General features: G+C 40.6%; 1 protein-coding gene across 4 annotated transcripts in view; it reads left to right on the plus strand.

The window, feature by feature from the left end:
- The window catches only part of NOL4 (nucleolar protein 4), a gene marked incomplete at its 3' end in the record, with an annotated part of 203785 nt that overhangs the window by 89994 nt on the left and 87158 nt on the right, over nucleotides 1–26633 (plus strand). For all 4 annotated transcript variants that reach the window (XM_082015263.1, XM_082015264.1, XM_082015265.1 and 1 more), the window contains exon 6: nucleotides 26027–26310. In XM_082015263.1, coding sequence (XP_081871389.1) covers nucleotides 26027–26310 — 284 coding nt within the window. The remainder of the gene's footprint in view (nucleotides 1–26026; nucleotides 26311–26633) is intronic.

Genomic DNA, 26633 nt, shown 5'->3' on the forward strand with positions numbered 1-26633 from the left:
GTATTCTCCTGGAGAAACTGGCGGCTCGTGGCTTAGACGGGCTTACTCTTCTCTGGGTGAGGAACTGGCTGGATGGCCAAGCCCAGAGAGTTGTGGTGAACGGCGTTAAATCCGGCTGGCGGCCGGTCACAAGCGGTGTTCCCCAGGGCTCGGCTCTGGGGCCAGTCTTGTTCAATATCTTTATTGATGATCTGGATGAGGGAATCGAGTGCTCCCTCACTAAGTTTGCAGATGACACCAAGTTGGGTGGGAGTGTTGATCTGCTGGAGGGTAGGAGGGCTCTGCAGAGGGATCTGGACAGGCTGGATCGATGGGCAGAGGCCAACTGTATGAGGTTTAATAAGGCCAAGTGCCGGGTCCTGCACTTTGGCCACAACAACCCCATGCAATGCTACAGGCTTGGGGACAAGTGGCTGGAGAGCTGCCCGGTGGAAAGGGACCTGGGGGTGCTGGTTGACAGCTGGCTGAACATGAGCTGGCAGTGTGCCCAGGTGGCCAAGGCGGCCAACAGCGTCCTGGCCTGTATCAGAAATAGTGTGGCCAGCAGGAGTAGGGAAGTGATTGTGCCCCTGTACTTGGCACTGGTGAGGCCACACCTTGAATCCTGTGTTCAGTTTTGGGCCCCTCACTACAAGAAGGATGTTGAGGTGCTGGAGCGTGTCCAGAGAAGGGCAACGAAGCTGGTGAGGGGTCTGGAGCACAAGTCTTATGAGGAGCGGCTGAGGGACCTGGGGTTGTTTAGTCTGGAGAAGAGGAGGCTGAGAGGAGACCTTATCGCTCTCTACAACTACCTGAAAGGGGGTTGTGGCGACGAGGGTGTTGGTCTCTTCTCCCGTAACTAGTGATAGGACGAGAGGAAATGGCCTCAAGTTGCACCAGGGGAGGTTTAGATTGGATATTAGGAAAAATTTTTTCACTGAGAGGGTGGTCAGGCATTGGAACAGGCTGCCCAGGGAGGTGGTGGAGTCGCCATCTCTGGAAGTGTTCAAAAAACGTGTGGATGTGGCGCTTCAGGACATGGTTTAGGGGACATGGTGGCGCTGGATTAATGGTTGGACTTGATGATCTTGAAGGTCCTTTCCAACCTAGTGATTCTGTGATTCTGTGAGAACATCTGACTTCATCTTGCGTTTATGATTTCAGCGTAGAAATAATTTAATGTTGTTTAATGTAGCCCATGTCTCACAATGGAGTAGCTTATCTGCTCAATGAGTACTTCTACATTTGGCACTACATTCCCAAAATGCAAAGCATTCGCTTAAGAAGACAACATTATATTACAATTTTGCAAGTACAGGCTGTTTTAGGGTTTTTTGGTATAAATTACTTTGGCTATTAGAATGAAATCACAGTATTTTTTATTATTTTCATACTAAAAATGTAGTATCTCCTGAAATGTGTCATTACTTACAAAGTCATTTGATTCAAAATTCCTGAACACTGATTCTGCTAATACCTACTCCTATTTGTAAACCTTGAGTAAGGTCAGTGAATTGAGAGGAACTACAGGTAGAGAAAAACAGTCTAAGAGGTACCAGAAATAGATCCTGATTGCCTATGTGATCCAGTGGATAAAATTAGGGGAGGAAAATGCTTAATTATATGACACATTTCCAAAAATAAAGATTGTGTTTAAGAACAGTTTTGTTACACTCTTGAAGTGCAAAAGCAAAAATTTTCTTTTTCATTTACATATTTAGGTGTATTCTGATTATTAGCTCTGCGCCATTAGTTCTGTGCTTAGAATATGAAAACTGAGTGTTTGCTGTCAGAAGGTGGTGGTACAGCTTGCACTGGTGTAGGCTTCTTTATTTATCACTGCACTAGGACTGAAGCTCACTCAGTGTTTCATCGAAGGAATTCATCTGACAAAAGCAAGATCTGAGTTACCAAGATATATTTAAAAAGAGAAAGGAAAGGATGGGGAATTGGGGGTTTTAAAACCCCAAATCACAGGTTTGATCCTGTAAAGTACTGGGCACTGTTCCTCTATTTCAGCAAGACTTACATGTGCTTAAACCTTTTGTTCAGGGCTCAGCATTTAGCACTGTTTAATCTCAAATGAATAGTTCTGAAAAAGAAGATAGATATTTCCTTTCATCCACAGATTTCAAAGGACTCTGTGAACAGCTATGTAGAGAAACTATATAATAAAAGTGTGAATCCAATGGTGATTTCGCGGTTAAGTATATTAAAAAGAAGACAGGAAATCAAAACAGAAACCTTCAACTTTTCATCTTGGACCTATATATAGTTTTATTTTCCTATCTTTTTCGTGTTTCTTTTGTGTGTGTGTGTGGTTTTTGTGTTTTGTTTTGTTTTGTTTTGGGGGGGGGTAGGGGGGTTTTTTGGGTTTTTTTCCTCCCAACATGAAATCCTCAGACTCCTCATTTGTGGCCAAAGCTGTGAATTCATGCAGAAACGTAGGACAGGATGTGTCTTCTGAGCTCCCACGTCTTGTCTTTAACCTGTGAGTGTCCTGTTGAGAGGAAAAGTGGCTGTTGTGTATTCACCTCTCATCCCCCTCCCAAGTAAGAGGGTAGACAAAGGGCAAAATTCAGACTCTAGCCTTCATAAAGGTAGACTCTACCTTTGAAAAAGGTAGAGCAGACCTATGGGAGCAGTGGGAACAGCTTCTTTCTTCTAAGGCCCTGGAGCTGGTTACTCTACTTGAGCCTTAGAAGTGTGCTGCTTTGCTCCTAATATGTTATACTTACGTGTTCTTATTTAGAGTACCTTGCTTAAATACATGTCATCACCATCATTTTATCTTATTCCTTGTTCCAGCAAGCTCCACCTGGGTTCAGCAGAAACAGTTCCCTTTCCCTGGGTGTACCTGGGGTATACGTATGCACTAGGGATACCTGTGAGCTTCTGGATGTTCCAGGAGATCTCTGAACTTTGCACATTTAAGTGCTTCTCTTTCTCCAAGTGTGTGTGAGAGGGAGTGTTCCTGCTGAGGGGATGATTCAAATATCCATCTGAAATAAAACCCAAGAAGTTTCAGCCAGAAATGGGAAGAAGATGCTCAGGGTTAATTTGGACCCATTTTAATAACTGTGTGATACTTGTTTAGGGTGCTGGCACGGGAATCCATTCCCTATCCAACAGCTAAAGGAACATAGTACTTCTATTTCGTATTTGTTTGAAAGACTGAGTTTCCAGGAACACAAGCTTCAGTATTATTAAATGGAAGTTCTGCACATGAATGAATGTTTGAATTCTGAGAACAATATTTACTGGTTTCTACAGTCATAGTTTGTGAAACAAAAAAGGAATAGAACTTTGCTTTCATTAACTGTAATAGTAGTTTAGCTATTTTCACAGCATTAATCTTGCTGTTAACTGTTCTTTTCACATTGTGAGGAGACAGCATATGACAGGAAAAATCTGTAACATCATTCAACATCTGATTATATGCCCCTTTTCCTCAAAACCAATTTGCATGCTTACAAATATCAGTGTTTCCCAGTGGAATTAAAGGTGTAAAATATTGTCTCTCGAGCTGAAAATTATTTAGCCAAAGATTTTTCAGTATTTGGGAATTTTAGCTGGATGATTTCAAAAGCAAAACCATATGTTGCTGACATGATTTGGCATTTCTCCAGTTGCATAGAACATGAGTGGAAAAGTGGGGAAAAAAAAAAGAAAAAACCTAACACTAATTAGATGATAATAAATACAGGTGCTATACTGTGTGGTGTAATTCATCTTCATAGCAAGCTATGGGATGAATCAGAGCCAGCGGATTTGGAGCGATACTGTTTTGTGCATGTATATTCCTGACACATGCTAAGATCCATATTAAGGTAAAACTGAAAGGGTTGTGTAATACTGAGGTACTTTTCAAGGTTGCAGAAGTGCAATACTGCCTAGCCATGGAAAATAAATTGTATGCTTTTTGTTCAGTTGGGTTTTGTCTGAGAGCTGCTCACTGTAAATGCAATTTGTGTAGCACCAGGAGAAAAACAGTGATTTGATGATAATTTGGAGATCCTGACCTGGCCTTCCCCATGTCCCCAGCCCCCCAAACTTCCCAATGATTTTTTTACCCATTCCAGGCAGTGAGGTGCCTCCCTGAGAAGGCACCTTCCCTCTCCAGTCAAAGCCTTATCCCCAGCCTTGCATGTGTTGCCGAGACTACGTTAGTTGGGACTAACCTGCCAGCTATCCTGGATAACCTGCTGTCCAGGGAAAGCTGTTATACATCTGCCCACTGTTTTGTCCAACCCCCCCTCCCCTCCCCATCGGAGTTGTGGCTTACTGCAGCCTCTGGGCTCTTTCTCTTTCATGTGTCAGAGACCGTCATGGAGGTTCTTTTCTTTTAAAATTTCCAGAGAGAGAAGTGGATTCGGATGGTGTAGATTTGACTCGTCTACAGCTCTTTTAGTACTCAGACAGGGCAAGCCATTACTGGTGCCGAAGGGACCAGCATATCTTACCTGCTGATGGGGTGTCGTGTGTGTAGCCGCACACGTTACAGGCTCGAGAGCGACGGCACAAAGCCCTGTGCAAGCGGATGGTTAAAAATATGATTAGAGACTGGCCTTACATTCTCCGTTGCTGCTGCTTTAATGTGAAAGCTCACCGAGACACACTCGTGTCTGAAATAATAGGAGAAGACACAGTCATGCTCCAGCCTCCGGGAATTTACCACAATAATATGTTGTGTGGTTTTGTAGGAGAAATTAAAACACAAAGGAAAAGCCCTTTGCATGCAAATTTGATTGAACAATTAAAAATGTGTAAATAATTGAGATGCAGGGGCTATAAAAGCTTTCTATTATTCTCATTGAGCAAAAAATGTTTAAAGCATAGGATCCAGACAGTATTCTGGGGCAGTAAATAGCTGATATTTACAGTATGGATTACTCAATTTTCTTTTGCCTGAGCAGGGCTCCCAAAGCTTATTGTGGCTGTTTTGTCGTTTATACAAGACACGTGGCTGCTGTGATTTTCTTTTCTGTGTATCCCCTCCCCCATCAGCAGAAACCTTTGAGCTTCAAACACAGATGTTATGCTTTGCTCTTTGTGTGCACGTATATGTCTGAGTGTAAAACCATTAAAGAAAGACCGCGTGGCTAATATGCTGGAAAACCAAAGCTGAAGTGCAGGACTTGGCTTGTGACTTTATTTCTTTTTCTTTATTACAGTGAGATGTTAGCGTGGACTAAGTGTACCACTAATGTGTATGAACAAGTAGTGGTTTAAAAGCGGCCACGCTGCTTATAAAATTAGCAATTTAACATAAGCACGAATGGCAGTTTCATTAAATAATGCTATGATCTCTCAACCATATTCTTAACTAGTAATCTCCCCGTAGCAAAATACAGAGCTAATCAACCTCCTAGCCTGTCAGTAAACTTGCAGGGGAATTAAATCCTGGAGGAAGAAGCCCGTAGCCCCGGAGGAAAGCTGAGTGCATGTTTCACTGTCGTCTTTTCAGCTCATCTCAGTGGTCCCACTGCTAGAATGTGCTCTGTTGTCATGGCAACCCCATCTCCTGCTTCCTACAGGAAAGATTAGCTCGTACTGTGCACTGGAGAGAATTTAGGGGAAGTCAAGCTAATCCCTGGGTGCACTGCGAGAGAAAGGTTGGACCTCGCCTGAGGGATGCTGTATCTGCAATGATAGAATTGGCCTGCACAGACACTGGTATTTAAGTTGAAGAGCAGAATTCACAGTAAGTGTCAGATCCTCCAGAGAGGAATATTGAATGAGGTTTTCTAAGTCTTGGTGAAGACTGTCCCATGCCAACAGTGGAATGACAGCAGGAGGCTGTGTGTGGAATACCAATATGTTTCACCCGTTCAGGTGGTATTTCAAATATAGATTCAAAGCCTCAGTTCCCTGGAAACTAGGTGATAAAATTTTAAAACATCATCGTGAGATGCGCACCTAGAAACCTGAAGCATGTCTCATTTCGTGCATAAAGCTGAACAAGGGACGATGAGCATGCCTTACAAATTGTGTATGCACTGTGCGGCGTGCTTAAGAATTCCTGTGTGCTGAAAAATAAGCGGGAAAGCGTGAAGAAACCGATCTGTGTGTGCTGCAAACTCAACTGCAAAAGTGCTGAACTATCAAATTAAGCATGAAAATTTACAACTCCTGATTCAACCTTGTTTTTTCTTCATATTAAAACCCAAACAGAGAAAACATGAGCTTTTTAAAGGTATAGTCATAATACAAGCTTTTCTTTGAGGAAAACTCATTTTAATGTAGCTAAATTAAGGTGGTGTGTGACATGATGCAGTGTGTGAAATGTGTGTTTGTTTTCTTGCTGGTAAACAGAGCGTATTTTAGCTATTCCATTTCTGGTGATTTTAATGCTCTGACTTTCTTTGATATGGTCCTGTATTTCACTTTAATAGATGCTCAAGTCTCCCAGCTTTAACCTAGGTTGTTTGCAGTAAGATTTTAACTGTCTGCTTTTTATTACTGTCAGCTTTTCCTAAACTTTTTTTTTTCCCAGCAGAGTTTATATGTTCAGTTTATGTATTTTCACATTTTTAGTATGCATGTGTTTTTTGTTGAGTTTTTAATCAAAAAATAATTTTATCATTATTTAATGGTTATTTCATATATAGCAGTAGTCTCTAACTTAGATCTGTTTATGCATAGATGTGTTTTACATGTATAAAATGTATACGTGCATGTGTGTTTCTGCAATACATATGCAGACAAATGGGGTCTTTGTTTTAATGAGGCCCGTTAGAGATTCATGATAATATAACACTGAGGAAGTAAAAGACCTGTTTTCACCTTGAAGGATAGTTATTTTTCTCGTATCTAAAATGTTTATTGTTGCAAAAACCTAATAAACACACTCAGTCTGCTTAAAGAAACAGCATATGTTGTATTTCTGTGTGTGTCTATAGAGTAAAAAGGGAAAGTATCTTGACTGATATGATGAAAGAGTCCTGTGTTGTCTTTCCAGAGACCTGGGTCCATGGAATAGGTAGTGAAGGGACAGTCGTTTTTCTTCTCCTCCCTCCCAGGACAGCTCAGAAGGAGTCACACATAAGCTCCAGATTGGTTAGTATAAGAAAGAGAGGTCTTCCCTGCAAACGTCCTTTTTTTTGACTGGTTTACCAAATCGTAAGAGAACTCATAATCGAAGACGATGTCTGTCTTCTTTGCAGTTAAAACCTCAGTAGCCTGTGTGCATCTATTATATGGAGGTCTATAGAAATAAATACAAAAGGTATGGAGGCTTTAAGACATTATTCAGGCTGGCCCTTGAGTCTGTGGTAGACATATGGGTGGCAGGGAATCCACACAAGTGCCAAGCAAAGCAAGGATCAGAGTAAGAGAAAATTCATCAAATGTTCTTCATTAGAACAAGCACTAAGAAATTATTATTTGTTATCTGTCAAATTAAATTCCTGATTAAAAAGTCCTTTCTGTGATAAAGTAACACAAGGAAACATTTTCAGAGAATTCACTGTATATTTTTACCACCTCTGTGAGGCTGTGTAGAGTGACATCTTTTAACATAGCTGTTTACACCTTTTAAAAAATTTTAGATGGTTAACTGCAAATTTTCTACCTTGTGTGTCCTTTTATTAAATTAATTAACTAAGAAGTTGGGATTTTTTATATCAAGGTCATGATTTGTTTCTTTTTTTTTTTTCCTCCAGCATTTAACTTGTGTATGGAATAATGTTGGCTGGTCAAACATTGTCTCAGCTTTTTTTGTCTTCTGCAAAATATGTGATTTTAGGAAGTTGGTCCAAGTTTTATTAGGACTGAACTTGTACAAAGGGACTGGAATTCCTTATCTGCATTTCGAGACAACTTTAAGCACCAACTGTTAACGGTATTAACTGCGTGTGGGGAAGTGCAGTCACGTGCAAGGCATGCACCCCAACCCATAAGCTGTGTTCCATTCTCTTCGGAGAGAAGGATGTGAACACTTCTTGTAGCAGTGGGACTGTATTACACCAGGGTGGGTACAACTGCTAGAGTGCTCACGCTCAGGAGTCCAGGCCTCCAAACTTGAGGGAGTTCCTGCATAAACTCTGTTTCGATGAAATAAAATTAATTTCCTTGAATTACCAGAAACTAAAAAGCAGAGGTGACTCTGCTTGCTGTATAGAAAAAAGTCAGAGTTCCTAAACTCTTAAAAATAATAGATGTAGCATGTTCTGCCAGGGCTTCTTCTATGGCACTCTTCTGGTGAGAACGGTTGGCTTTCCCACAGCAGCAGGTCACTCCTCTGCCCAGGCTTTTCTTTTCATTCCGTTTCTGCCCAGCATTCCCACTCCCTACAGGTATTGCCCTCTTCCTGACCTGCCTTCTCCCTCTGCCGCTCTGTCCTGGTGTTCAGGCTGCCTGCTGGCTAGATCTTGAACTGGCTAACATAATGCTCTCTGATGAGTCTTTTCCACGCTTAGAAGTAGTATGGTTGAATGTATGTACTGTTTCACCAGATCAAGGTTTTGAGTTACGACACCAATCAGAAAAATATTGTTAATAGTGTGTCACTCTCTTTCCTTGAAACATTTCTTACTGTTGCAACCCCCTGGCCTCCCAACTTGTACAGCACCGCTTCTGCTTACAACCTCCATTTGGAATTCATGACAAACAATTTGTCCCTCTTCCACCGAGATACTCATTCAAGGAAAAATAGGTAAAATGTTCAGAACTTCCCAGATGGTACACTGCACCTTATAGAACCTGGTTGTCTTTTAACATCCACAAATATGATAAAATCACAAACTCTATTCTGTCCCAGCAGGGATCTTGCTGCTGGTATTCTCATTAAATTAATAACAGAAATAACCAATTTATACTATTTACAAACTTTACACACAACGTATGTGTCTTTCCATATCGGACATTCATCCTTCACATTTGAGTAAGAAAACAGTAATAGTGATGACATTTTTTCTTGGTTGCAAGGCACTTTTTTTCCTGAGGCATCTCTGCCTCTTCAGTTCCTTTAAAATATTCTTATAGATGTCATGTTTCCAAAGAGACTATAAATGGCCAATTTGAAGATAGCAGAAGTGGCCCTCAATGAGAGAAGCGTGTCTTCAGTTGAAATAGTAAGTTTAAATGTATTGAGGTTTTGTTTGTCTTTAAGCATAAGCGCAAATATTTTGATTAATATTTGTATTTTTCTTTTTTTTAAACAAATCTGCAAGGATTCAAAAAATGTCTCTTGAGTTGACAGTTTGCCCTAATTTGAAACAGTAATAGCCAGACAATACTAAACTAATATTTTGATTAGTTTAAACCTCCTTTATCTTCCTTTTCTCCTCAAAACTAAAACTCTGAAGCCACTAATTGTATGTAAATTGCATGAATCTAATGGACTAAATTATTTCCCAGGCTGCACACACTGGCTGCTTTTTGACTCTAGTGAGATTAAGATCGTATGCATCCAAAGGTAGATTTCAGCCCTGTGTGTGGTATTCTTCTGGCCAGCTTTGTAGCAGTTAATTAAAAAGTGCTTTCTCAGTGCCATGCCGCTGGCTTTGTGGCTTTCTGCTGAAGAGCTAAGCAAAACAGCAATATTAATTTTCAGCAGGGCCAAATACAAGGGGAGAGAAACCAAGATTTCCTGGGCAAGTTCTCTGTTTCTAGTCATAGTTGAGATAATATTTGCTGTCTGACTGACAGCCCTAATAGTGGAATTTTTCTTGTTGCAGCTCCATTATTCTAGTTTTGTATGCTTCTAGCCATAGCAAACTGAGTATTTCAGTCTTTTCCAGAGGTAGTTTGTGAGGCCATGAGAGTAGGTGGCTACAAGGAGCATGGAGGGTGTACATGCATCCTCTAGGGCAACACCAAGGTTTATTTTAGATTCCAAATGTCAAAATATTAAATGTTAATATCAGTAATATAAAAATTGTAATTGTAGTAGAAAGTTATACAATGGGAATCCAGGGTTTCTGTTTTTTAGTTGCCAGAAGAGTCCACCTGGAGTTTTATGGGAATAGGAGAATGAATGTGAGCTCAGGATTCGAGTGATCAATCTTTTCACACGTAATGCATTTTAATTTCTCACTGCAGATTTATTCTTGGCAATAGATTAGTTATTGTATCCTGGTGTGGATCCCTTTAATGGTCTGTCCTTAGGTGGATAATCAGTCATTTTGAGTTTGTCATTCCTCTAGTCATTATGGTTGAAATTGTTTTCTGAAACATGCTGAGGAGAAGACGACTCCTCAGTGTATGTGTGGGTTAATGGCAACAACAGCAGCAATCCTGATCACATCTGTGATTTGTGAACGCTTTCAGCCAGCAGCAAACCAAATGGGATCTGATCAAAATGATGTTTTGGATATTCAAGTCCAAGGGCAAGAGTACCATGATATTCATTAACGTCCTTCCATTCTGCTCTTTGCTGCTATGCAAACTACTGAAGATTGGTTTTGATAGCTCATATTGTGGTTACCACATGATGTAGAAATTGCATTAACAGTACCAGTCCTTTTACTGTCTCTAAAATGTGCTGTCAGAGTAAGTCCACTTCTGATACAAAAACTCAGCCTCTACTCCCTGCATTTGATCTTAATTTCCTGCAGCAGTGGCTGTGGTGTTGAGTTTGGCATGGACTCGTAGTGTAGGAAACTCCAGAAACTGCAGATTTCAGTGCTGAAATTACAAAGAAAGGCATTTTCGGAAAACAGACTGCTTGAGAATTAGGTAATGACATCTAAACAAAAGTGACTCCACACCAGTGATTTTCACCACACTTACCAAGTGTTTTTTGCCATTTGTTGGACATATTTCAAATTAGAGCCCTCAGGTGTTCTTCAACAGAAGAAGATAATGTTGAAATTAAAGCAGTTCTGACAAAATTTTAATCCTCAGAGGCTTCTCAAATTTAGCCTGAAAGATTTCGGACCAAAAGTCTCATAGTACATTTTTCCTAGGGTTGAGAGATGCAGATTCAAACCTCTGTTCTCAATCAAATAATGCAGCAACCTGAGTGTAGCTATTTTCTGTATCATTGGTAACTGCTCCATCTCCATCTATATGTGTTTTTCTCTTCTTTACTCTGTTGATAATGTGTATACAACAGGATATTCACTGTAGAGGAGAGAGGCACTGACTCTGTATCCCACTGTTCTGGAACTTCAGATAGCATCAGGGAGATGGGATCATGAACTTGGAAAAACTGTATTTATCTGCTTTCATAAAGGGGGATGCCAAGAATATCTTTGAAATATTAGAAACTTTTCTGAAGAGGAAGATGATATCTTTAGAGCACCTTCTAAATGCTTCTCTATTGAAGCTCTTCTAGTTGACGCAGGGTAATAAAGAGAGGGTTTTTCTTTTAGAAAAGCTGCCCTTTGAGTCCTCCAAAATGTATTTGTTCATGTGTTGGATAATCAAAGATGGTAACTATTTCTTTGCTTTGACAGCTGAAACTTTTTTAAGTACCTGAACTGACATATACACTATGATTGATCATTTTGTGTCAATGTTTTTCTGTATGTTGGAACCTGTCACACTCACTTAATCAGAGGTAATAAAATTATGCTTTCCCCAGATTGTCTGTAATTTTTGGACCAATTAAATATCTAGATCTGAAGTTTTATGTTGATTCCTATATGCAGAATAAGAAACAATCTCAGCAGCTGTCATACCTGGAGCACTTCTAGGTGCCATTTGCAACAAGGTTTCCCACCCAAATTTGTGTTTGAGGTGCAATTAATAGATTTTCCCAGGGTGCATTTACCATTGCCAGCTTTCACTTAGGTTATTTTTTATTTTTTTTGTTGCAGTGGTTTGTATTATTTCTTCTGAAGGCATTGCAATTGAAGAAAAGGAAAAAGCTGCCGCTCTTTTATGAAAGAGGGCACACTAGGCATTTCACGCTGTTGAGTATCTTTATTGTTGTTTGCTTTTGCACTGGATAACAGCCCACCAAGATTGTAATAGTTATTGTAAATAACATTCTATTCATGATTGATACCACGTGTTTCACTTTGCAGCATGCCTAAAAAACTTGTCCACTTGATCCAATGATAGCAACTTTCCACCCAGAAGCAATAAGCTTATTCTATTCTCAAACCCAGCTTCAGATCATGTTCTGCTTCTAAAAATTTTAAGCTTCTGGAAAACACAGTTCCTTCAGCATTGATACATAATTGTTATTTAGGAAGGAAGTTGGTGATGACAAGAATTGCAAAAGCAAACCTGGGATTTGAAAGAACTTCCCAGGACTCTGTTGTTTTGATAGGCATTTACAGATTATTTAATCAGGAGAAAGACTATCAGCAAGTGTTGCTTATTCTCTGCATTGTTTTTTGCAAACACTCTGTGTTTTCTAACTTCTCTGGAAACTCGGGAACAGTTTTGCCATACAGCTGTTTGTCACACAGCTGCTTCTGTTTTTCATATGCATTTCAAATTAAAGTAGCTATACAATAGTGTTCCCTTCAAAATACAAAGTGTATCGTGGCCCAAATAATCTTGTTTACAGATTTTAAAGGGAAAACAAATTATATAGCAGATTTTGCAATATCATTGTCCTTTATTTTGTTATTTAAAATAACACCAAGCATTTCTGTGAGTGCTTTTGCCCTAAGCTCTCTCTTCCTCCCCTAGCTAGCTTTGCAAGAGAGAACATCGTCTGTGGGCAGGGTGCTTTGTTTACCAGGAGCTTGTTTTACCTTGTTTTCCACACACGGATCCGTTGGGCCAGCTCAGCAAATGGTCATTTCCCACAACTTTATGCTGCCAATCTTAGCCAATCCCATATTATAAGGAGGCCAAGTAGGTATTGCAGTTGAACTCTTCAGTATGGTTTCATTCATTTCCTTTCTAGTCCTCTGACCTTTAACAACAATCTGTACATAAATAGTTGTTGGAATTTTAGTGAGAATAGGACTGATTCACTGTGGTTAAAACATTCTTAAATTTCATTGGTAATGGTACCTCATCAATATGTAAAGCACAGGAGAAGCACATGCTGCAAATACTCTGTGTGTGGACTGCCCCATTGCTGAATTCTGCTGGGCTACCAGAAGCCTTTAAGTGAATTAGAAACATGGATGGACCAGTTATTTTATTTCTTAAGAAATCCCATCAATCTGCAAAGAACTGCAAAACAGTTCATGGTTTCTCATTGACGGATAGTATTCTGTTTGCTATACTTTTTTGCCTTGCTGAGTAATCTAGTTTTGAGACTAGTGCTCAGTGATCACAGAATCACAGAATCACTAAGGTTGGAAAGGACCTTCAAGATCATCAAGTCCAACCATTAATCCAGCGCCACCATGATCCCTAAACCATGTCCTGAAGCACCACATCCACACGTTTATTGAACACTTCCAGAGACGGTGACTCTACCACCTCCCTGGGCAGCCTGTTCCAATGCCTGACCACCCTCTCAGTGAAAAAATTTTTCCTAATATCCAATCTAAACCTCCCCTGGTGCAACTTGAGGCCATTTCCTCTCGTCCTATCACTAGTTACTTGGGAGAAGAGACCAACACCCTCGTCGCCACAACCCCTTTCAGGTAGTTGTAGAGAGCGATAAGGTCTCCTCTCAGCCTCCTCTTCTCCAGACTAAACAACCCCAGTTCCCTCAGCCGCTCCTCATAAGACTTGTGCTCCAGACCCCTCACCACCTTCGTTGCCCTTTTCTGGACACACTCCAGCACCTCAGCATCCTTCTTGTAGTGAGGGGCCCAAAACTGAACACAGCATTCGAGGTGCGGCCTCACCAGTGCTGAGTACAGGGGCACAATCACTTCCCTACTCCTGCTGGCCACACTATTTCTGATACAGGCCAGGACGCTGTTGGCCGCCTTGGCCTTCTTGGCCAAGTGATGTTTCAGCAAAGGCAAACTGACTGACTTTATTGAGAAGAAAGTTTTTGGAAGTTACGAAAATAGTATTATGTCCAAGAACTTGTAGTGTTTCTTTTGGCATTAGCTTCTCAGAAAGGAACTGTAAAATGATAGTCTTCATGCAAAAGTTTTCAAGCGCAAATAGTTTTCAAATTTTCCCGTCTTTCATTCACACTTTTGTTCAACGCACCCTCTCATGCTTGCTCTGTCCCCCATCCAAGGGCAGTCCACTGCATTGCAGTGGGAGATAAAGTTTGAAATGAGATGCATTGCTTAGTCAGGTGGCTTGACAGTGAAAATGTCAAGTCCACAGCTCTGGTGAGGAATAGCAATGGATATGGCAGAACTATCTATCAGGTCCTTTGGGCTTTGTGAAGTTTCTGGGCATTGAATCATAGTTACTTGGTTTGCCAGAGATATTGTGCTGACAGACCATCTAGCAAAATCATTCTTTTTTGCCTTCAGATGCCTCTTACTCAAGTCCATTCTTAGACAATGTGTAACCAAATGCTCAGCTATATTTTGGGAATTGTAAAAAAATTACTGACTTTGATGTGTGTGCCGAAAATAATGTCTGGTAATGAAAAAGCATGTTTAATTTTTGCAGAAAATTTCTGAAAAGGAAAGAGCATGTTTTAACTTTTGAAGTCAGATTGGAAGACAACATGCCTATCTGTAGTGTTATGAGGCAGTTGGGATTTAAAAGTGGTGAGTTTAATGAAGGCAGAGGAGACCTTGCTATAGTATTAATAACTTATGGGAAATCTGCTGTCTTCTGCCTGATATCACCCAGTTGGTAGCAAAGACCTCAAATCATGGATGTTTGTGGATAGAGTTTTCAAATCTACCATTTTTCAACTAAAGTTATATTACACGATTCAGGATTTGCTTTCTTGGGCCATGCAATTTTTTTAGTGGGAAAAAATATTAACTGTTGTAAACTTCCAAACTGATTCTAGTGCCTTGCGTGTGATAATGCCTGTACATCTCTCACGGCAGTTTTGATGTTCTCTATGTGAGAGCGCTTTTTCAGACTGATCAAAGGGAGGCCAATCATCAGCCCTGCTTATTTTTTTTCCTTTTGTTTGATGCTTTTAATTGTAATCAACATGCTAGAGAGAGTCCTGATATGCTTATGTTCTCTACCTCAGTGGCAATATTTTTGTGTTTAGGTAAAGCTTCTTTAGCATTGATGACTGTTGTCACCTTTTGCATTCTTTTGTTGGTGTTTGGGTTGGTGCTTAGCCTTGGTAGATGCTGAATATTTTTAATTTTCATTTGATACAGTGAAACATAAAATTAGGAAAGCATAATGGATGTTACATTTGAAAATGATTGCTTGCCAGGTGGAGAAAGGCCATCAAGTTTGTTATCAAGTGTTGTCCTGTGTGACCAGAATACTGCTTTCACTCAAGCAGTGAGGAGACCACTTACTGTAGTTACCCAAGTATTGTTCAAATCAGGAATGTACATGCTGCCATGGACATTTTAAAATATTTTAAAGTGACAGAATAAAAAGCAAACTGAACTGAAAATGGACCTATAATTTATATCCCTCAAACATGCTTATTTACTCAAGACTCAAGTTTGTAATAACATCTTTCCAAGCTCTGGAATTCTTCATTAAATTTCTAAACTTACAGTCTATCTGTAACGGAATCCTACGCTTGACTCATTGAGACTTTGTCTCGGCAAAAACATTAATTACATCACAGTCATTAAATAAGAAAACAGAAACCCTAATGGAGTCCTAAACTTGGATATTTAGTGTTCTGATTTCTCAGATTCGCTAACATCCACTTTCCTAATGTATCAAGAAAGTCTTAGTTCAATGACGGTAATGCTAGAACTGTGATGAAGTACAAAAGCTGTAAGTTCCTACTTCATATTCCACATACTTTTCTTCTAGTTCTTCCCAATTATGTGTTTACTACCTATTTTTAAACTGAATTTCAGTATGTGAATATTAGAGGCACTTATTTACTCCCCACAGAGTTAGGAAGTTTTCCTGAAAGCCTATATACTGAGTGGAGAGAACTGATTGGAAAGGATGTGACAGAATTTTTCTAGAGTGAAAATCGAATATTTTGCAAAAAACATCTGATTTTACCAACATTATCAAATGAAAACTAGAAAAAAAACCATGAAAATGGTAGGAAATGTTTTCATTTCTAGTTATGAAGTATTTTTCATGTCCTAGCTATTAGTATGCAGTTGTGAATAACAAAAAAATGGCTTTAATTTACTTGATACAAGTCTTTAAACTATACTTTTCTGTGTAAAAAAAAATTTTGAAATCCTTAACTATAGAGCTACAAATTTGATTATGAAGGGTCTAATGAATCTGAACTGCTTGTAGAAATATTGTTACTGAGGGTTATGCTGTCAACTCAATTAAACTATTTTCATTATTATAGAGGTAGCCAATATAATATAGAGGGAGGCATTTTGAACTTAGAGTTACTCTTTGTTTTATGCACATAAATAGCTACTTTACGCCACTGATACTGTGTATACATTACGAATATAAAGCAAAGAAAGTTTGCAAGTCTTCTTCAGAATGGTTCTAAAATAAAACTTAAAGTATAATAACAGCATCTGTTGGAATGTCAGCAGAACTCTTGTTTTTCCTACATTTGGGCATGTATAGATATCTTTTCCCAACTCTCTTCTTTTTTTTTTGTTGGGTATGTAAGATTTTTTCTTATTTCTACTTCATTGTAGTCTTCTAGTGATAGGCAAAATATTAACAGATATATCATTTTTTCATATTTCAAGAGGAAACTTCTGCTCATTTTTTTGCTAGGAGTATAGCAGACAGCCAAATCCAGCAATTTGTGCTGGGGGGCCCAAGTAGGAGTGTGGGGGTCCAAGTAGGAGTTCAGGGTAAGTGTTGCTAAGGCTGTATGAAGCTCAAAGAAGCCATTTCTGTTTGCTCTCAAGGCTTCTCCCCTCTTTCTCTCCCAGTTTTACTGATAGAGGGGGTATAATGAGCCTGAGGTCATCCTCCGCTTATAGCCTTGTTGCCTTTATAGAAGAGCAGCTAGCAGTTTGCTGAAGGGGTGCAGAGCTGTTAAGCAATTATTTGTCTTGGTTGTGCTCAGGGCTCCACCCTTCCAGAAGGCAGTACCGACTGATATCACAGTGTGATTCCATTTGCAACACCAAAGCTAGTAGGCTAAATATTAGACTTTAAAGGGCTTTATTAAAAATGACAGTATTTGGGGCACCCGGTCTGCAGAGAATTTGCTCTACTGACTCCAAGTTGATCTTTCCTCTTTGCTTTTATCTTCTGGCAGACCCTGTTGAAGTAAAATATGGTATCATACACATGCACTAGGTCCAAGTGGCAGATAAGTTTAACATAATTCCTTTCAGCCCCATTTGGGTTGACGTTTGGGCACCAAACATGAACCTTGTGTTACTCTTTTGTCTATTGATGGCACAGCACCAGATTCTTGCTGCCAGGAATGGCAGCAGCTGCTGCTACCCCCAGCAGTCTTTAGCTAGAGCAGCGTAAGCCTCTTCCAAGCTGGGTAGGAAAGAAGGAGAGGGTAGGATCTCCTAGGTTACGTCTTTTTACTTTAAGGAAAAGGCTTCACATTTCCCCTTCTTTTCTTAACATTTGTTGGTGATGTCTTCTCTACCTGGTTGGAATTCCAGTGATTCTCAAAAGTCAGAGTTAGTCTGTCTTGAGCCCTGCTTGCCCACCTGTCTCCCAGCCTTCCTTACTTACTATCTTCATATCAATAAACCTCTCTGAAGTCTGGAGTCCTGTTTGGGATGAGTGTAAGTCAATACCTCTGGCATCACTCATGCTATCAGGCTGAGAACTTTTTCCTGCAATGCTTGTCCAGAAATGGAGCTCTAAGCCACAATTCTCAATGCCAGATGACACTGAGACCTTGAGATATGATCCCATATGCAGCATAAAAAATTTTAGAAGAATTGCAGGTTTTCTGTATTAAGAACTGCTTGATAGAGCCTTTGCCACAAAAAGTGCCCTAGAGGTTTGTCCAGAGTAAAGAGAAAAACAGAGGTTTTTCTCCCCAGAGGCAGTGAGGGCTATGTCTTTTGAAGTGGAAATGCCAAAGCACAAGTACAAACTAGATGCATAGCAATAATAAGACTACTGTGCACCCAGTGAGCTATTCAGTTGGTTATTTACATGTGCGGTACCCTCCTAATAGCCATTCTGCTTCATCTTCTTGTTGTATATGTGCAGGGACAGTAGCTCTGCAGGCAAAGTAAGCACACAGTCACTCATGAAGCTTTATAAGTGAGCCCTTCTACAACACTGTGACTGACAGGGCAGTATTATTTTTCTGATAGTTGCTGAAGTCATGGAGTAGCAGTTGTTCACTGTTCTGTTATTCAATGTTATAACTGAATAAAGTATCTGCCTGTTTTGTGCCTCCAAGAAGAGACATTTATCCATGGAAAAATTGTGAATTACTGGGGGGGCTTGTTTAATAATGAAATAAGATCTACACATCGTATGCTCCGAGCACATCGCCCCTCTCCTGGCCTCTAGAAAGGCTCTTACTCACCTCTTAATTCCTGTTCCTTGTTTCCTTGACACTGTACTGACATTTTAGTGGAAACAGAAATAGTAGCAGTAACTTTCTGGAGGAGCAGAGAAAGGTGCTTGAGGTTTACACAGGTTCAAAGAGAGACTGAATATTTGCATGGAAGACTGTTGAGTGTCAGTATGTTGCTAGAAACCACATACAGCTCAGAAGGACCTTGAGTTGAAAATTATTAAGGGCTCAGCAAGCCATAGGAAGAAGATTTGCATGTGCTTGCCTTACTCTCTTCTGTAAACATCTCCTAATAGCCACTGCTGGAGGTAGGATATTGGACTAAATGGATTTTTTATCTGACCGACTATGACCATTCTTATGCTTTATGAAACAGGGAATAATAGAGGGCCTGAAATCACCTTTGTACCTCCATTAATTCAACCACTGTTCTTTATTATAATATGAAAGGGAATGGAGAAGATGAATAGATAGTTGATTTTGACTGACTTTTAAGTTATGTATTGAACTTGTGCTTGAAACATGACTTGTGATGTAAATGAAGCATAACCAAATACATAACTCTGACAAACGGGTATTAAATGGTCATTGTGAAAAGTGGTGGGAGTGAAATGTGACCTCATCCTTTTATCAGCTCTTTATAGAAAAGTGTCTATTTCATACTACAGAAATTTCCATGAGTCAGCACTCTATACCACCTTTTGTCTGATTCATGGTGTTCCTCTCCCAAAACTGCCCACTGTCAGTTGCCACCGGTAGAGCATTTTTTCAATAGCTCCTGTTAGAAAGGTTTGCTAGCATGCCTTGGGTCTGTGGAATTACAGAAGGAATGTAACTAATGCAGTTTTAAATGTTTGCTCATGTAGTGTATTATTTTCATTAAAGTTGTATTTTAACATAGGGAAAACAAAGCACGTGTAATATTGAAAGCCAAAGGTTAAAGAGAACAGCATAGTAACTCAAAACTGCTCTGAAGTCTGTCGCTCTTTGGTCTGCAATACTGTCTCTTGCAAGTGATCCTGTTCAAATGAATCAGATCACTAAGGGTGTAAGGTGGTGTTTAAGCAAACCCAGCACCACTGGGCTGGTGGTATCTGGCACAAAGAGATTAAAGCAACCGTCATCATACAGGACTTTGGTAGACAATCTTTAAGAGTGCGTTTTATGACAGTCTGCACTTGCACAGCCAGCAGCTTCAGTCTCACTCATCCCACTCAAGTCATTCACATCCAACCTCCTCCTTTTAGAAAGAACAATTACTCATCTTAGAGTAATTGTGGCTCTCAGAGATGCTGTGTTGACAGGCAACTGACTCAAAGTATTTGTTTAATCTGTGTGCATGCTACCTTAGAGTCTGCAGGCATCAGTGCCTGTTTGGGCTGCGTATATGCCCCTTTCCCATCTCCACTTCTTAGAGAAGGATGAACAAAGTGGCCCCAACACTTGCCTTGTTGACTTGGTGTGATTAATCAGATTCATTATCACCAGGAATGGTTTTGACTTGTGGGATGCTCTTATGTAGTCAGAATGTCTCAAAAGAGCCAAAGGTGCCGTAAGTTTAATTGCATTTCCATTGTTTTTTGTCTACTTCCTGAGTAGGCTATCTGCCTTGCTTCATGGCAAAAGTGTGAGCTGTGTTAGAGCTGCTTTGGTATCATGGGGTTCTTGCTTCATTCTTAGTGTTAATGAGGGGGCTCCTTAGCCCCCTGACCCATCACCACGTCTGTCCTTTCAGCAGATCTGAGCTTCCATGTGGCTGTATGGTTGTAGGACTGTGCCCCACGACTGCTGTTGGAGCTAAAGACCAACACTATGGATTACTGACTAGTAAAATATGCAGTAAGTTTCAGGTAGCTGAAATCTCAGCTGTATAAACTATTTAAGTATACTCTAAATATTAATTGAATTCTAGCCTGAGAATTAATTTGAGAGAGGGAGAGGATGTATTCAGAGATCTGTCTTTATGTAGAATGGCTTGTTGACTCCTTCCTGACTTACCTGCAAGGAATATGAGAAGTCTGGGTTATTTCTGGTATGAAATTGATTGCTAAGAGTAATGCAAGAGATCCTTTAAAATATCTGGAGACTTTTCTCAAGGAAACAAGTGAGAGTTGTAAATATGTTACTTGATTTGAGATTTGCAGTGCTTCTGTGACGCTTATATCGGAGTTCAGGTCTCAAATTTGTGTTCTCAGAAAACTGGTGTTTGAGGGACTTGTTACTCTAGCCAGATTCGGTGCACACTGAATTTTTCCTTTTCCTTTAAGAAAGCACTGTTACTGAGAACAGTGTTGAGCATTTACAGACTATCTTCTGGTCTGCAGACAGTTTTCTCTGGGTGGAAGAACTGTATTTTAACCTGTAACGGAAGAATCTCTAATTCTAGTGATATATGTTGTTTGCCCATTCATAAGTCTAGACATTGTTTGGTAGGAGAACATAATCCTATAAATTAAGACCTGTTTTCCCGCTCTAAATCAGAGTGCCCTCAAATTATCAACTGTCACAGAAATCACCTTGCGGCATCCAGAGTGTTAAATACAGAGAAACTGGGTTTTGGCAGAAGTTCAGGCCATGATAATGCAAATGTCTGTGGCAGGCAATTGAAGTGAAGGATGAAACAGTTCTGAGAATCAAAACTCATACTCAGAGCATCCATTTGCTTGGGCTTTCTTTGGCATTGTCTTTTTTTCCACCATTTCCAAGTTTCCTTCAAAAGCAGGGGGAGAAGCTAACACAGGGGTGGCTGCAGTGAGCCTGGAACTTTCTCGCGCAGGAGCCTGGATTTACCAAGTCTGCAAAAACAAAGTGTCACTTTGTGTCTAGTTGGACTCAAAGTGATCTAAAAGGATGAGCTGGAAGCTTTAATGCAATGTGATGAATAGTAAGAAGCTAACTTGATGTAGGAAAATTACTGCACTTCTTGTTTTGAGAATTATCCCTAACATGGAGAGTACTTGGACTGAAGGTGCCCAAAGGGTGTTGATCAGAGCCAGGGATCAGTGTGGAGCTCTGTGCAAGGTGGGAGAAGGACATCTTGGCATCAGGAGGTTTAAGACATATTGGTCCATGAGTGAGAAGTCCATGCTGAAGCCTGGACAGTGCTCCTTGCTTCAGCAAGAAGGTGGCTGCTGCCCAATCCAAAGGTACCTTCCCTCTGTTCTTGGAGGCTTTCTCTGAGGGGTGATGCTCTTTAATCCTTGGAGGAGGATCTCTGCACAGGTGACGCAACAGCTGGTTGTTTTTGAGAAATGAAACACATACATGTTTTTCAGTCAGACTCTTGCTTTTCAGGTTTAAGTAACAAAACTGGTTGTGACTGTACTTCCAGTCTTCCAGCATGCTGGGGTAAGGGTTTGAAAACTGCACGGTTCCTGAAGACATGTCCTGCCCTGAGCAAGCCGCAGCATTTGATAAGGCCATCATTCACTGTCATGGCTGGCACCTGTGGATAGTGGCGGGCCTGGGAGGTGGCGAAGACATGAGCTTATCCGACAGCTGCTTTCCTGACTGCCCTGACACCCAACATGGGGCAGGGAAGCTCCCTCTCCTCTCAGCTCCCAGCGCCTGTGGCATGCTTCCCTGGAGGTCTTCCCATAAACTCGCCCTGCAGCAGCGGTTCAGACAAGAGGCATGTTTTGAAAACACCCTGTCCTTGCATCAGCAGTGCGATCGGTACCAAGTAGCCGGGTGTAGGCTGATCATGGTGTTTTATATTCCCCCTGATCAGCCAGCTGTGGGAAGGGAGCCTGGAGTGACTGCCGACCGGGGAGGGCCGCTGCAGTTTGCTCAGCCTCTTGCAGGAGGGCAGCCCTCCCATGGGTTAATGGCTGCTGCCCCACATGCGCCTAGCTGGGGGGCCTGGCCCCTGTGGGGTCCCTGGCGTGGGGCAGAGGCCAGGCTGGGCCCAGGCAGCCCCCAACTGCCACCATGATGTCAGCGGGTCCCAGGGGTGCCACCATGTTCCCCAGCTGCTCTCCCGCAGCCTGTCCGCTGCCCCGGGGATGGGCACCTGGCCTCTCCCCCCTCGGTGCCTGCCGTTAGTGGTGCCCTTGCCCTGAAAAAGGAGCTGGTGGCAAGCTGCCCCGGAGAAACACTTGCCAGCGGCCCTAGCTGGGCAAAGCCTCGGCTCCCCTGGGCCTGCACACCGCTCTGCCCAAGCCACCAGGCCTCTGCCTCTGCGGGATGGAAGAAAAAAACCCGTGGTAAGAGAGCAGGCTTTCCACGTTAGCAGTTCATTTTTGCTGAGGTGTGATAAATAAAGGTGAGAAAGCCGTGCAAGCGAACTGCCCGTCCCGACCCAGGCCCCGGCTTAGGTGCAGCCCCCACTTGCCAGCCATGCCGGGCACAGTGAGGAGGTGAGATCTCACCTCCTGCACCCCAGAACGGTGGTTGCTACCAGGGAGGCTAGTCCAAGGGCCAGGTCGCCATGAAACCAGCCTTGCCCCTTGGCAGCTGTGAGGCGGCCGTGAATGCTTGCAGTCCCTGGGAGCTGTCAGCAGGGCCGGGAGGTGTTTGGGCCATGGCTGCCCATACCTGATAGTGAATGTGCCTTTACTCTCCTGGGCCAGACCCTTCTGCTTTTTTCCCCAAAACCAATTATTCCTGATGCAGTCTGTGTTTCTGATACCTAAGAAACTCTTGCTTTAGGGTCGCCTTATTCTTGGTGAAAATAGACCGGCTGCCCAGGGATGAGAAGTGTACTAAACCTTGTAATTTAGTTACCTTGGTAACATCTGTAAGGAACTACTAGTGCTAAACCACTATTTTTTTCTTTTTATCTTTTTATCTCTTTTATGGCAATACATATTTATATTTACCTGGCAAAAGTGTGATTTATAGCCATTGTAGCCATTCTCCTGAACATTATCCTGACAGACAGTAGTTCCCGTTTCTAACAAGCAAGGTTAAATGACTGTAAAAGCAGGTATTTGACTTCATAGTAGAAACTGAGATTTACCAACAAGTAACTAAGTTTTTGCTAAGAAAAGCCAAAATCATGTAAATATTGTATTATTGTTTCAAAGTATTATAATGCTCGATTCCATTTACTCAGCATAGGAATTTTTCAATGGTTGCATTTTAGAACAAATACAAAAAAATCTAAGGTTTTTTTCTTCTTTTGCATTGTGACATTCTCACACGTGTAAGTTTTAGTAGCCAACCATTCATCGTACAGGGAAAAAAGAAGAAGAAAGAAAAGCATTATTGCTTATGATTACAAGCCAAAACTAACAGCCTTGCTTTGGACTTGGCTGTTCCTGGCTCTGGCTCTAGGCAGAGCTCTCTTCCTGATAAATCATTCCCATTTAGCTGTCTATGTCCTGGTAGTGGCTCCTCTGCACTGTGTGACCTGGGGCACTTGGGTGCTGGCACACAGAAGTTCCCAAGGGATCAGACTTGAGTACAGCAGCGTAGTCAGTGCCTCCAGCTTTTAGGTGGCTCTTTGCATCCTCTGATTACTCACTTGTATCTCTCTTTGCTCCCAACAGCAGGGAATTTTCTGAGCCCTTCAAAGGGAGGAGCATCCCATTCAGTAATTGATTTAATTAATTTGAAACTAACTGTCACTTGTTAAACTGATAATCAAGAAGCCAATTATCTGTTAACAGTTCTAAATATGAATCACTGGTAACCGAAGTGTTTCTTCCTTAAGAAATCTGTATTTCTTTCTGATATCTCAGAGCTTTTGAAATGAGTTGTAAATATGGCTCTTTTCTTTAAAAAAAAATAAAGACCTTATACTAGAACACCATTTTCTGGTTCAGAATAATAAAATTGCATATTTATTTCTGAAACTGTGTTTAGATTTTTAATGTTTTTAATGTGTTATGCTCTGTAAGACATCAGTCTCAGAGCATGATAGAAAGTTTGTTAAGGATAAATACTACTCATTCATTTATGTAGCTGAAATCCTCAAGTAGACCCAAGTTTTTAAAACAACATTTCCATTGCTCTGTTGCAAGTTGGGTTAGTGTACACGTTTAAAAGTCTTATTCTGGGAATGTCATGTCTTCTATTGTATGTACATTTGTATTTGTAAGAGCTAATGTAAAAGTGGTACATAACAAAACACAGCTTTATTTTTTATTGCAGACATTAATTGTAAAGCATTTTGTAAAATAAAAAAATGTTCCTTAAAAGCATTGAAATTATGATGTTTATTATGCATTTTTATGAAACTAGATTCTTTTTACAGGTTTACAAAACAAAGCCATTAAAAAAAATATGTTCAGAATGTGTGTCCAGTCCTGTATGTATGATGTATGATGTATGATGGCTTGTCTATGGCTCTCTAAGTACTTAATTGAATTAGATCATTACCCATTTATACAGTATTTTCTTCACTTTTAAAATTCTGATCTGCAAGTGGTGAACAGGTTTTTTTTTCTGTATTAATGATAGAGCGTCAACAATTTGATTAATCACATAGTTTCAAGCATGAGTATTTTTGAGCACATCCTTTAAAAGAATGTGTCCTGATGTTTTTTTAAATTCCACGTGTATATAAATGTGTTTTTTTCTTTTCCATGGAACTTGTTTAGAAGGGTCTGAAAGCAGATGGTATATTGAGGTACTAATATATTAAGGTCCATCTCATTTCGTATCTCCGGTTTCAATCTGTACACATTTCTGGCTGCTAACCCCCAGTTTTGTTTCCAGCTTCACTGTCTGCGATAAGCATAGGCTTCTACAGCCTTGGGCAGGTGTTTGCAATGTTAACCATGCAGGTCACCAAAAAAGAGATGCTTTAGAGAACAAGATGTAAGCACATTAAGGGCCAAATTCTGCTGTGACTTAACCCATTGAAGGATGAATTTTTTTACTAGATAGCCTGTTGTCCAAAAGACTGTTTAGCAGTAAAGAAGGTACAAGTGCTGAGTAGTAGCACAGGTGGCAAATTCCATGCTGACAAACACAGGATACACAAACCCATAAGCATGTGAAGACACATGTTAATCATACATTTCAACTGTAAAATCCTAGGGGTACCAACAACACATCCAGAGTTTTCAGATGTAACTTTCAGGTTGATAATTTAATCCTTTATCAAGCAGCATTTTAAAATATATTATGACACACAATGAATGAGCACCTGAACAACATGCAGATCTTTGTTTCTGGAGTCACCTTTTCCCGTATAATCTCTACTGCCAGCAGTGAATACATCAGATGTATTTACATCGTATCTGTGCAAGAGGATGCTTATGGTTATGTCATATGCTGCTCTGCACCCTTAAAACCTGAGAACTAGATTCTCTCTCAGTACCATGTGCATCTCTGTTTATTTCAGAAATATGCAATACTGCAGTAATGAACATGGTATAAGAATCTAAATAGATCCATAGACATATGGACAGGCAGATGGATTGAGGCAGACTTTGTCCCTAAAAATCCTTTGTGATACTTATCTTTTGTGTACACAGTGACGCTAAGGTGTCAGCCCAGATAATTTGCCCTAACTTAGTAATTTTTTATTGGTTTACATAAAGGTTTTACTTGAAAACATGAAGGAGTGTGTGTGCACATTTTACAGAAGTGTACTGGTGCTAGTAATATAAACCATTTTCATTCTATTTTGAAGAACATTGTGAAGGTATAAATTATGTTTGAACTGGACAGAGATGATGATGTGGCATGTGACTGAAAATATATATTTTTTAATAGATGATTCAGCCGCAGAGAGTTTTAATGGCAATGAGACCGTGGGACACAGTTCCAATGCTTCAGGGGGAACACACTGCAGGGAGATGGCAGAAACCAACAGTAATGGCAAAACAAATCTGGAGCAGGATGAGCAGCCTCTGAACCTGAGTGACAGTCCCCTCTCTGCTCAGCTGACTTCAGAATACAGACTAGATGATCACAGCAGTAATGGAAAGAACAAATACAAGACTCTTCTAATTTCTGATCTCAAGATGGAACGGGAGGCAAGAGAAAATGGAAGCAAGGTAAGATGCTTCCACATGCTCCAGATATGAAGTGTGTAGCTTAGAAAAGGAAAAGATTTGTGAGGCCAAACCAAAGGTTATTCTCAGCTAAGCACTTAATGCAATGTGTCTAATGTTTATCACATCATTACTCAAATGCTATACATAGATTTGTATGCTCTGTTACACATATGTGATGCATACATACATTAAGAGTATGTGGATGTACGTGGGTGAATACATATATATAGGCATATATATTCTGCTGATACACTGACAAAAAACAGTGCAGTTGTCCATCAGGCATGAATTTTATCAGTCCATTTATTGACAACAGTCTACAT

This window comes from Phaethon aethereus (genome assembly GCF_964289735.1).
Source record: "Phaethon aethereus genome assembly, chromosome: 2".
Lineage (NCBI taxonomy): Eukaryota > Metazoa > Chordata > Aves > Phaethontiformes > Phaethontidae > Phaethon > Phaethon aethereus.